Source organism: Schistocerca nitens, chromosome 8 (assembly GCF_023898315.1).
Source record: "Schistocerca nitens isolate TAMUIC-IGC-003100 chromosome 8, iqSchNite1.1, whole genome shotgun sequence".
Taxonomy (NCBI): Eukaryota; Metazoa; Arthropoda; class Insecta; order Orthoptera; family Acrididae; genus Schistocerca; species Schistocerca nitens.
In genome coordinates, this window is record NC_064621.1 from 461,568,122 (window position 1) to 461,581,487 (window position 13,366).

Consider the following 13,366-nt stretch of genomic DNA (forward strand, 5'->3'; position numbering starts at 1 on the left):
ATGGCACAGCTGTCTTCAGTTGTCGTTGATCCCGTTCTTGCAGGATCTTTTTCCGTTCGCAGCCATGTCAGAGATTTGATGTTTTACCGCATTCCTGGCATTCACGGTACACTTGTGAAATGGTCATATGAGAAAATCTTCACTTCATCACTACCTCAGGGATGTGTGCCATCGCTCAGGTGCCGGCTATACCACCACATTCAGACTCACTTAAATCTTGATAATCTGCCATTGTAGCAGCATTAACCAATCTAACAACTGCACCAGACACTTGTCTTATATAGGTGTTGTCGACTGCAGTACGTATTCTGCCTGTTTACATGTCTCTGTATTTGAATATGCATGCCTATACTAGTTTCTTTGGTGCTTCAGTGTATTTCCATCATGAGTGGGGTTCAAAACTACATGTTCTAAGTGGTTTTCCGAGAAGACATTTAGTAATGTTTCACAGGATGTCCTGTCACGTACACAAATAACAAAACTGTAATTTTCCTAATTGATTGTTGGATGATTAAAATCTCCACTGATGATTATAGTATGGTTGGGCAACTTAAGTAAAAGTGAACCGAGATGTTCTCTAAGGTTTTTGGTTACACAAGTGAACTGCGGTTTTCTCTAATGTTTTCACTTACATCAGGAGATGAGTCTGGTAGGCGACAGAAGGATCCACTTACCATTTTATGACCACCACTACACTAAGTCTCACCCCAACAATGTCACACACAGCTTAATTTACAGAAGAATGGAAAAGCATTGTTGTACTCTAATAAATTCATGTGCTTTATGTATATCTTTTGCTGTGTCTTTGCCAGCGGCACCAGGCAAAACAACGGAGTGACACAAATAGTATGGTCAGTTGCCTTCTAGATGGCACTCATACCAGGAACTGTTTTGTGCTTCTGCACAAGACAATCAAATAGACCATTAATCCCCCAATAGTTATGTCTGTCACCACAAAGAGCACTGTAAACCAGAACTATCTGATGCATCCACAAAATAGTTCAAAGGATGACATTCATATGCTGAGCACATGATTTAATCAACTGCAAGCAGACATTTGGCCAATTATCACCAGTTTCTGGAAGTATCACTCAGCAGTTCTTCAGTTCTACAACTGCCAACAAGTTATCTACTGTGACAACTACTTCTAGTTGTTCGACAGTTTCTGCCGAGAGATGATCATTTGTCAAAGTGATAGTCAAAATGTTTACCTATTCAGAGGCTCAGTTTCAATTCCCTGAACTGTGGTCTGTACCAAACTTCAATTATATTAGTTAGAAATCATCTACCGTGTTAGGTTAGCTTAGTGAAGAACTTTACATCTGTCCCACGTCTTCTCTGAAAGCCAAATCTGAGTATATGTTGATGCATCTTATTACAATAAATGATTACTAACTGTTTCTTGTGTATTGCCTTGTGATTTTGATTTAGAAATATTGCCTTGTGGAGAGTCTATAGCTAGCATACAAGCTGCCCACTTCCATATAGCTACAGATATACACAACAGTTGCTAATGACAAAATGTACATAGGAGCAGTGAAAGATAATCGTATCACAATATTCTCGAGATATGTGTGTAAACTAAGCAAATCAAATGATACAATTAAGCACAATGTGCATTTCAGCACTTCGTTATAGATCCACACAATGTCATTATAGATTCACACAATGTCAAACGGTTTTTGTATTCAAAATGTCCACAAGTTCTAAAAAATGATCTACTTCTTCCCATGTACTACAACAACTACCATCAAAGTGAAGGGGTGTCCATGTAGGTTGAGGGTGATTTTTTTGGGTCTCTATGTTCAGTACATAATATATTATAAAACTGAATGGCAGTAAGAAAATTAAAAATAAGGAAAACTATCTCAGAGACAAGATGTGACAACAATCAAAAAAGTGAGTCACTAGGAGTTTTTAAGGGCAGTTCTGGAGATATCACTGTTTGAGGGGTGTTGTGATACGAAATGGTGCCGCTGACAAAGCTGCTGTCATCTAACACCACTGTCAGGTTCATAAACCTACTGCAAAATTATGTACATCCATTTGTTAATCTGCAACAACCCACAGGCTTTGTGTATCTTCAGGAAAGATATTCACTGCCTCATCATTGCCAAGTTGTGTCAAAACTGTCTGAGAACCACACTATACAAATGCATGCCTATATGTTGCATCCACACAGGAAAACCTAGTGTAAATAATATTTGGTGTATACTGGATGCCACTAAGCAAAATGTGTGTGCCTTGGACTTGTCTCCAATCAGTCTTTGCAAGTAGTGTATGTTAGATGAGCAGTCATGGTTCAGGGAGACTTCTCAAAGCTTTCAGCGCCTCATGAAGTCCACACCACGTTGTAATGCCCTGATCATTAAAGAGAGAGTGGTTCTTCACTAACGCACTAGGCTAGGTAATAGTAAAGCTGTCTTCAGCTCGAAGAGAGGTTTGAATACCCCAGTGTGTTATCGGCCAGAGTCTTACAGATAGTGTTATGTCCTTTCTTCCTCTGACATTTGAACAAACTTACCTAGCTAATAAGTGGGGGACCTATTGTTTTAACGTAAACTCCATACCATAGTGCCGTTTGGCATTTTTCACACGTACAAATCACCTACAGAGGTCAAATGATAGAAAAAATTCTTAAGAGCAACTACATGTTCTTGGGTCTTTGGGTTTGTGGTTTCATGGAGGATGGATGGGGTTTAGAATTTAAAAGTTTTTAGCTGTGAACAGTGAAAGAGTCCGTAAGTGAAGTAACAACATAACAAAAGCATAACTTCAAATAATTTTTTAAAAAAAAGTATAAAGCAAAACTTAAAAAGATATTGATTAATACAAACTTCAACACCAAATTACTACAGAGGCACTTTTTTCTGACCTTGCAGATGTTGCTGTTGGGGCAGCATCAGAACTTGTCCATTCTGTGCCACAAGCCCTTGGGGTTGGCCCGGTGGAGGCTGAAGCAGAACCTGCGGGGGCTGCTGCAACAACTGATGCTGCTGTGATGGTTGTTGCTGCTGCTGCTGTTGTTGCTGTTGTTGTTGGTGTTGTTGCTGTTGCTGCTGCTGCTGCTGTTGATGATGGAGCTGCTGTTGCAGCACGGCCTGCATAACAGGTTGAAGAGAGTTACAAACCGGCTGCTGCAGATGAATGGACATCTGCTGAGGTGGCACATGCTGGAGTGCTGCTTCCTGCTGGTCCTGGAGAGGTGGCTGCTGGAGCTGCTGATGATGCTGCTGCTGCTGCTGCATCTGATGATGCTGTTGAAGAATGGCCTGTGCAAGAAACAAAAGAAATGAGAGCACACATGGTTAGATGTGCAGGACATAACAGGGTCTGAATTTATTAAAGAAAATATATTTTTTCAAGCTGTAAATTGAAGACATAAAACAGGAATGTGTCCCCTTCACTGAGTACTAATGAAGGCACACGTATGATATCTAACTAAAAAATTAATGCTGTTGTTGTTGTTGTTCATTGTTGTTGTTGATGATGATTATGATTATTGTGGGTTTAGAGTACCCAACATTATAGTTATTTGTGCACTTATTAAAATGTTCACAAGAAATATGATTAAAATATTTCAAAACTTGATTAATTGTACCATAAGATCTCCATTTAAGCACTCATCCTACCCACCCTCATTTATACACATATATTCACTCCATTACACATGCAAAAACTGCTAATATGCCCATTTATTAAAATATTTTTCTCTGTGGACATGCCACGACTGCTGCTCTCAGATTTGGGTGCTTAACAGCAACAACAACTGAGCTGTATGCATTCTGTGCAACTGCACCCCATTTTCCATAATGAAAAACTGGGTATTGAGCTTATACCTGGTTCTGTTTTCATCCTAGCACTCAATAGCTGCTACCTTTTTCCTGCTGATTGTGCTACACAGCTTTCATAAATTAAAAGAATGTAATCTTGCAAAGGCCAGCATTAGCTGCTGCTAAAGTAATACTTATTTATCGACCATTTTCAGTCTACAGACTATTTGCTGCAACTGCTGTACTAGTGTCATTAGATACAAAAGCAAAGTTAAAACCTCATACAAGTTGGAGGACAGAATGAAACCAACAATCTCCAGATACATAAACTGAATTTCAATGCTTGCTTCTGTCTATGCATGCGGCTAATTTCAGGAAATGTTTTAGAGATTCGGATCCAGATATCAATAATAGATACACTGATTCACGAGGAAGATTCATGTATATCATTTATAAATATTCCATAGAAAATGGCTGAGCTATGATGAATCAAGACAGCCATTACTGTGAAAACTGTGACATTGCCATCTAGCAGTTCAGCCACAACAACTCCAGACAGCCGCGAAGCTTGAGCAGAGTTGGTAAAACGTGTGCCCGAAAGCCGAAGGGACATGGGATCCAGTCGCACGAAGGATTTTTCACTCTTTTAACTTACCATTCACCTCTCAATGACGTGGTCATCAGAAGCGAAATGTGGTTCAGATTCCATATTAAACTCTAGATCACATTTTCCTGGTTGAATATCTGGCTAGGGAGATGCAAGTCATTGAAGTGACATCCCACTGAAAGACTTGTACTAGGACATTGAGCCACAGAATATTATTTTAACCAGAATCTATAAATATATTCTCCTTCTATAGATGTTATAAATTAAGGACCCCCACCAGGTTTTTCTGTCAATATATGAAGGCAAATCTCAGGAACTACTGTAGGGATTTTGATTAGAGAGAGAGAGAGAGAGAGAGAGAGAGAGAATCACAACACCAAAAAGTAATGTATGTAGAGTAATGAAATTTCGGGAATACATCTGTCTAGGTAATATATTTAAGTGATTAACATTGCAAGATCACAGGTTAATGTAAACACGAGATAAGCCATTGCAAACGTGAACAATCTGGTAAATTAATAACTGGTATAACCACCAGAATGTTGAATGCAAGCCTGCATGTATGCATCATTGTGTTGTACAGATGCTCGACGTCAGTATGTGGTATAGAATTTCATGCCTGCTGCGCTCGGTCAATCAATAGCGCTCGGTCAGTCAATACAGTGATGGTTAATGCTGCTTGAGGATGACACTGGAGTTGTTGTCTGATAATGTACAACATGTGCTCGATTGAAGACAGGCCAAGGTAATATGGCGTCAGTCTATAAAGCAAGTTGGGTTTCAACAGCAGTATGTGGGCAAGTGTTATCCTGCTGGAAAACACCCCCTGGAATGCTCATCACGAATGGCAGCAAAACAGCTCGAACCACCTGACTGACTGATAAATTTGCATTCAGGGTGCATGGGGTAACCACAAGACTGCTCCTCCTGTCATACGAAATCATAGCCCAGACCATAACTGCACGTGCAGGTCCAATGTTTGTAGCACACAGACAGGTTGGTTGTAGGCCCTCAACTGGCCTCCTCCTAAGCAACACAAGGCTTCCACTGGCACCGAGGTAGAACCAGCTCCGAGGCAGAACCAGCTTTCATTGGAAAACACAACAGTCTTTCACCCTACTCTCGCTTGACACCACTGAAGTTGTAGATGGCAATAGTTTTGGGACAGTGGAATGCATGCTACATGGCATCTGGCTCAGAGCTGTTCTTGAAATAATTGATTTGTAACATTTTGCTGTGTCATTGTGAAGTCTACTGCTTCTCAAATTGCTCCTGCAGATGCAGTATGATGTGCCAGAGCCATACACCAAACACAATGGTCTTCCCTCTGGTCGTGCCACATGACCATCACGGGCTTGATCTCCTTGGGACTGTACATTCCCATGACCACCGCTGCCAGCAATCGCGTACAGTGGCTACATTCCTGCCAAGTCTGCCTGTAATATCACAGAAAGAACACCCAGCTTCTTGAAGCTGTATTATACAAGCTTGTTCCAACTCAGTGAGGTGTTAATAACAGCATCTTTGTCACCTTAAAGGCATTCTTGACTGACGTCAACTCACCATGTCTAATCTCAAAGGTAACTAATGCCAATGACCATTACAATGGACATTTCAACCAAAACTGATTTGCACCCTCAAACTGGCACTATTAGTGCCACTCTCATGCGACGGGCACGAAATTTGAACAGACGTCATTTTCAGATGTAGAAACACACCTTCCAACTTTGTTTATGTCGCACAACTCCCTGGTGCTGCATTTCTTTTTTAATCACTGTACATATATTGATTCATAATTTACAAATATTTGGAGCTAATTGGCTGAGCTATGATAAATTTCAGTCCCCAACTTTTTCTGTCTGTCTGTGAAGGCTATACTCAAGAACTACTGTAGTGATTTTGACACTCATAGTGGACAGGTGTGACCACCTTGGTGAGAAATGAGCCGCATGGAGGCACAGGACCTTCAAAGTATGGCTTTCATTGTTAGCTCATACCTTTCGGTGCAGCTAAACACCGGCAATTGGCACATGCTGCTTAAATCTTAATTTATATATTCAGTTACCTACTGTTGTTCTCTGATTTTCGATCATTATTCTACACATTGACCCACGAACAGAACAACCATCATGCTGGGGAATTAGCCTGGCCTTAAATGCTTAATGCTACCCATGCAAAGCAGTGACAGGTCACTAGTACAATAATATTTCTAAAAACGAGACAAAACAAACTAACAGTACATGTATGATGTGTTGTTAAAAGGGTAAAACAATTAATCGATGAAATATTGCACACTAAAGCTCAGTCAGGCACAAAAGACCAAACAGCTATCCTATGCTATCTTGTACAAGGCGTCATTGGCATTAGATTAGATTAGATTAGATTTACTTGGTACATATTCTCACATATTCAGCATTATCTTCCAATAATGTGTGACATTTATTCTATGGCATTTTCAAATCTGGGGTAAGTTTCTCAATACAATGATGAACTACGAGAGCTCAGTCTACAATGTTTTAAATTTATCAGCATGCTTGAAGACATTTTTTGGCACATAGTTTGCTTGCAGGTAGCACAATAAGTATATATGATTCAACACAAAATTATATGGTTGCTAACGTTACACTGCTTCCATGTGCATTAAATTTTTATTTATTTTTCATTCTTTTTTAATTTTATTTTTGGGAGACAATGTTGGATTTCATTTTGAAGAGTGAAATATTAATTAGAATATTGGTTCTGACTCTATATATTTGCACCAGCTGACAAATGCTCCTGTCTGGGTCTGAGCATAAAAAAGGTGATTACACTCCCCCTTAAAAGACTGACAAAAAAGTGGGAGAATCAGGGAATTGGCTGGCCCAATCCTCATTCTGCCTTAATCGCCAAAAATTTCGGCTTGCGAACATATTCGCGCTCTTTTAACGCACAACATTCTACATGTGTTTACACATAACCTCTTTATATTGAAGCTTTCGTACACAGCATCTCCCTCTCGCTGCCCCTGTCAACAGTGTCACCTTTTCCTCCCATTGGCACTTTCTCCTGTCTGTCTCTCCCCACCGTCACTGTATTCACCTCTTTCGCTCACTTTCCCTATCACTCTTTCCTCCTCTGCCACTTTCATTGTCTCTCTGTCCCACTGCCTTTTGTCTCTGTCTCATCCTCCCCCTCTCCAAATGCCACTGTCTATTTCTTTCTCACCCAGTCTGCTATCTTTCTATTCAACCATTGTTGTATCCTCTTCACACATATCCTTGATGGAGGTTTGCTTGGAGTTTTGACGCCTAGACTAGGAGCGGATGGACAGAGAGAGTGCGGAGACGCAAATGGACAGAGAGAGGGACAGGTGGACAGAGAGAGACGAGCAGGAGAACACAGAGAGAGATGAGCAGGAGAACACAGAGAGAGACGAGCAGGAGAACACAGAGAGAGACGAGCAGGAGAACACAGAGAGAGATGAGCAGGAGAACACAGAGAGAGACGAGCAGGAGAACACAGAGAGAGACGAGCAGGAGAACACAGAGGGAGGAACAGGAGGTCACAGAGAGAGGAGGAAGACACAGAGAGAGGAGGACACAAAGAGAGGAAGGAGCACGAGGACACAGAGAGAGTGGAGTGTTGAAGGTGGACTGAGAGAGGGGGCACTAGGAGATGGGCAGAGAGGATGATGGAACAGATAGACAGATAGGAGGGCACAAGAGATAGACATACAGAGTGAAAGGAGGAGACGGGCTAATAGAGTTGGAATAAATACATACCTAAGCAATGTCAGGTACTCAGCTAGTGTAAAACAGAACAGTGTCGATCTACCTTCACCCACTGAATTTATCTACTGCATCATGGAAACTCTCACGTGTTCACTGCCTCTACATAAAGTTACCATTGCAAACATTTAAGTTTTGCATCCAGTATTCAAGTGTAAATATTCCAAATACCAACGACCCATGCAGCTATCTGCTATTATTACTTGAGAGCAACACACTCTTATTTACAAAATGGAGTGGTTTTACTATTTTGGGCACTGCTTAACCGTTATTACATTTGAAGTTCTTACAAATATTCTAACAAGGCAGGTTTCATAGCTGCAGTATCTAATCTTTATAAATTGTTAAGAATGCAAGCTCTATGTCAGCAGAACTGTTACATCACAGAATCAAACCAATTTTATATATTTTTCACAAGTTGTATCACTGTTGTAAAATTTTTATAACACTATGAAATCACAAGCTTTTATTGCCTTATTTGCAGTTAATCAATGTTCATATTGCTTCTACTCCTACACATGTATTATAAGGCATGCAAATGAACATATTAGTAAAGGAAATACCTGACAAATGCGCTGTTTTCAATGTACACCATTCGTTGCATTAATTGACATGCCAACACAGCATTTTACTCTGTAACCACATATAAAGAAACTAATATGGATAAACCACTCAAAAGCAGAGGCTGTGCTTTTCATCAATGACTTTCAATTCTTGGTGGAAGGTTATACAAAGGGATACCCAAAATAATGCTGCCGTAAGTGGAGCTTGTGTAGTACATGTTTTTCTCAATAATGGTGTGTTGATCAAATCCTTTCAAGTATAGTACTGCTCTGTCATTGCTCAAGAAAGTTTTGTGTACCTATCAAATTTCAGCCTCAAGTGCTGACTGGCCATCAAATAAAGACTTGTGTGACAACATGCTAGCCTTTAAAATAATAAGTTTCCAACTGTTCAACAATTTGTTTTCCAAGATCATTATTGGTGATAAATCTTGGTGCTACAGTTACGGCCACAAAATGAAACAACAATACAGCCAACGGAAAATGACTTTGCCACCATGCCCAAAAGCAGCTCATTATTTTTAATCATAATTTTTGTTGTTGTTGTTGTGGTATTTCAGGGTAATAGTGTTTTCAGAGGTCGTTCAACCACATCATATCATATCATAAACCAAATTTGCTATTTGAAGGTACTGATATTAGCACACAACAGCGCACATAAAAAAACACCTGATAATATTGTGTAACAGTGCACATAAGAAATGCCCATTCTTGCTTGAGCTGGACGCTCCTGTTAACATTTTTTTTTCTGCGTTTGCTAATTAAAAAAGTGATCACTCATTCTGTGGCAGAAAGGTGACTGAATTTTTCCACAAAACAGCAGTTCTGTTCATCTCAGTGTACCAGTTTAAAGCTAAAAATGGCATGAATCTCTTGTCCCCAAATGATATTGGCTTAACTTTATTATAGTATCACATTTTATTCACTTGTTCCACAATGACAGCAACAACTGATGAAAGCTATTTCAGTGCCAACTGGCAGAACAAATCTTGCAATAAATTCAACCAATGGAAAGTCCAGGACGGAATGTAACAATACGAAAGAAGGAAAGTTGCTACTCACCACATAGCGGAGATGCTGAGTCGCGATAGGCACAATAAAAAGATTCACACAATCATACCTTTCGGCCATTAAGGCCTTTGTCAGCAGTATATACACACACACACACAAAGCGCAACTTGCGCACACGTCTGCAGTCTCAGAGAGCTGAAACTACACTGCCAGCAGCAGCATCATTGCATGATGGGAGTGGCGACTGGGTGGGGGTAAGGAGGACGCTTGGTCGGGGAGGGGGAGGGATAGTATGGTGGGAGTGGCAGACAGTGAAGTGTTGCAGTTTAGACAGAAGGTAGGAGAGAAGGTGCAGAAGGGGGAGGGGTGGGTAGCAGAAAGCAGAGAAATAAAAATAAAAATAAATTAAAAGACTGCTTGTGGTGGTGAAATGATGGCTGTGTAGTGCTGGAATGGGAACAGGGTAGGGGATGGATGGGCAAGGACAGTGACTAACGAAGGTTGAGGCCAGGAGGGTTACGGGAATGTTGGATGTATTGCAGGGAAAGTTCCCACCTGCGCAATTCAGGAGCTGGTGTTGGTGGGAAGGATCCATAGGAGCTGGTGTTGGTGGGAAGTATCCATATGGCACAGGCTGTGAAGCAGTCATTGAGATGAGGGTTATCATGTTTCACAATGTGTTCAGCTACAGGGTGGTCCACTTGTTTTTTGGCCACAGTTTGTCGGTGGCCATTCATGTGGACAGACAGCTTGTTGGTTGTCATGCCTACATAGAATGCAGCACAGTGGTTGCAGCTTAGCTTGTAAATCACATGACTGGTTTCACAGGTAGCCCTGCCTTTGATGGGATAGGTGATGTTAGTGACCGGACTGGAGTAGGTGGTGGTAGGAGGATGTATGGGACAGGTCTTGCATCTAGGTCTAATACAGCGGTATGAGCCATGATGTAAGGGATTGAGAGCAGGGGTTGTGTATGGATGGACAAGTATATTGTGTAGGTTCGGTGGACGGCGGAATACCACGGTAGGAGGGGTGGGAAGGATAGTGAGTAGGACATTTCTCATTTCAGGGCACGATGAGAGGTAATCGAAACCCTGGCAGAGAATGTAATTCAGTTGCTCCAGTCCCAGGTGGTACTGAGTTACAAGGGGAATGCTCCTCTGTGGCCGGACTGTGGGACTTTGGGAGGTGGTGGGAGACTGGAAAGATAAGGCACGGGGGATTTGTTTTTGTACAAGGATGGGAGGATAATTATGGTCAAGAAGGCTTCAGTGAGACCCTCAGTATATTTAGAGAGGGACTGCTTTTCACTGCAGATGCAATGACCATGGGTGGCTAGGCTGTACTGAAGGGACTTCTTGGTATGAAACGGGTGGCAGCTGTCAAATTGGAGGTATTGCTAGTGGTTAGTAGGTTTGATATGGACTGAGGTACTGATGTAGCCATCTCTGTGGTGGAGGTCAACATCTAGAAAGGTGGCATGTTGGGTTGAGTAGGACCAGGTGAAGCAAACGGGGGAGAAGTTGTTGACGTTCTGGAGGAATGTGAATAAGGTATCCTCACCTTCAATCCAGATAGCAAAGATGTCATCAGTGAATCTGAACCAGGTGACGGGTTTAGGATTCTGGGTTTTTAGGAAGGATTCCTCTAGATGGTCCATGAATAGGTTAGCATAGGATGGTGCCATGCGGGTGCCCATAGCTGTACCGCGGATTTGTTTGTAAGTAATGCCTTCAAAGAGGAAGTAATTGTGGGTGAGGGTATAGTTGGTCACGGAAACTAGGAAGGAGGTTGTCGGTTTGGAATCCATAGGGCGTCTTGAAAGGTAGTGTTCGATAGCAGTAAGATCATGGGCATTCGGAATGTTAGTGTACAGGGAGGTGGCATCAATAGTGACGAGCAGGGCAACGTGTGGTAAAGGGAAAGGAACTGTGGAGAGTCGGTCACGGAAATGGTTGGTATCTTTCATATAGGAGGATAGGTTCTGGGTAATAGGTTGAAGGTGTTGGTCTACGAGAGTAGAGATTCTCTCAGTGGGGGCACAGTAACCGGCCACAATCTCTGGTCTTTCGTCGTCTAGTGTCGGGGTCGAAATCTTCAACTACATAAGTAGCATCAGACAACTGTCTTACAACCTTATAAGGTCGAAAGCAGCGCCTGAGGAGCTTCTCAGAGCGACTAATCTTCCAAACAGGAGTGAAGATCCAGATGAGGTCACCAAGCTGGTAGACAACAGGGCGGTGGCTTGCATCATACCTCCAGCGATCGTTTTCTTAAGCCTGCAGCATGTGGAGTTGAGCTAACTGCCAAGCTTCCTCAGCTCTGGTTAACACCTGGCCGATGTAGTTATCGTCCACATCATCAGGATGTAACGGAAACACAGTGTCCATCATTGTAGCGCTTCATGCCCAAGCACCAGGAAAAATGGCGTAAACCTGGTGGTGTCTTGTTTGGCGGTGTTGTAGGCAAACGTCACGAAAGGTAGCACCTCATCCCAGTTGCTGTGCTCAACATTGACGAACATTGATAGCATGTCGCCCAATGTTTTATTAAGGTGTTCAGTAAGCCCGTTAGTTTGCGGATGGCAGACAGTCTTCATGTGATGAGTAATGTTGCACCAACGGTTTATCTCCGTCATAAGATTCGATTGAAAAACTTTCCCTCAATTCGGAATTTAGCGACCTTGGGGCACCGTGTTTTAATACAATGTCTTTCATGATAAATTTGTCTACCTCAGATGCTGCGGCTGTTTTCACAGCTTTTGTAATGGCATAGTGTGTCAGAATCAGTGCAAACAATAATCCATCTATTGCCACTAGCACACGTTGGAAACCGTCCGAGGAGGTCAATCCCAACTCGCTGGAAAGACGTTTCGGCTGGTGCAATTGGTATGAGTTGGCCAGGTGGTTTCTGAGGACCTGCCTTTCTCCTCTGGCACTCTTGACAGTGCAACACATAGTGATGGACACTCCTAAATAGCCCTGGCCAGAAAAATCTCTTGCGGATTCTATCGCATGTCTTCATAAATTCTAAATGTCTGTCCTCGGGTGTCTCATGGAATTACTGGAGAACATCTAAGTGCATATGTTTAGGAATCACTGGTAGCCAGCTCTTTCCAAATGGATCAAAGTTTTTCTTGCAAAGTAATCCATTAACTACCTTAAATTGTCTTTTCATGTCCTCTGACCAATCTAAGGCAAGCATAATTTGAGATATCTTGGTGTCCTCCTCCTGCTTAGCAGAGAGATCCTGGAGTGCAGTGAGACAGTCACTATCTTCATCGAAGTCTTTATGGTCTTGCACAAGGTTTCTTGAGAGACAGTCGGCATCTTGGCGTTTTCTTCCACTTCTGTACACATGGTAATGTCACTCTCGAAGACGTAGTGCCCACCTGGCTAGTCGTCACGTTGGATCCTTAAGACCTGTCAGCCAACAAAGTGAATGATGGTCTGTAACAACTGTGAAGGCCTTCCATAGAGATACTGTCGAAATTTGCACATGGCCCAGATCACAGCTGGACATTCTCTTTCTGTAGTTCAGTAGTTTCTCTCGGCTTTTGTAAGTGTCCTAGAAGCATGGGCTATAACCTTCTCTTTTCCATCTGAAATTTGCACCAGAACAACACTGATCCCATACCCACTGGTA

At 42.0% G+C, this 13,366-nt stretch overlaps 1 protein-coding gene across 6 annotated transcripts in view; it reads right to left on the bottom strand.

Moving 5' to 3' along the window:
- The window catches only part of LOC126199369 (uncharacterized), a 329,457-nt gene that overhangs the window by 78,034 nt on the left and 238,057 nt on the right, over positions 1-13,366 (bottom strand). For 4 of the 6 annotated variants that reach the window (XM_049936271.1, XM_049936269.1, XM_049936266.1 and 1 more), the window contains one exon: positions 2,876-3,272. In XM_049936271.1, coding sequence (XP_049792228.1) covers positions 2,876-3,272 — 397 coding nt within the window. The remainder of the gene's footprint in view (positions 1-2,875; positions 3,273-13,366) is intronic. The other 2 variants (XM_049936270.1, XM_049936272.1) reach the window with 1 other exon arrangement.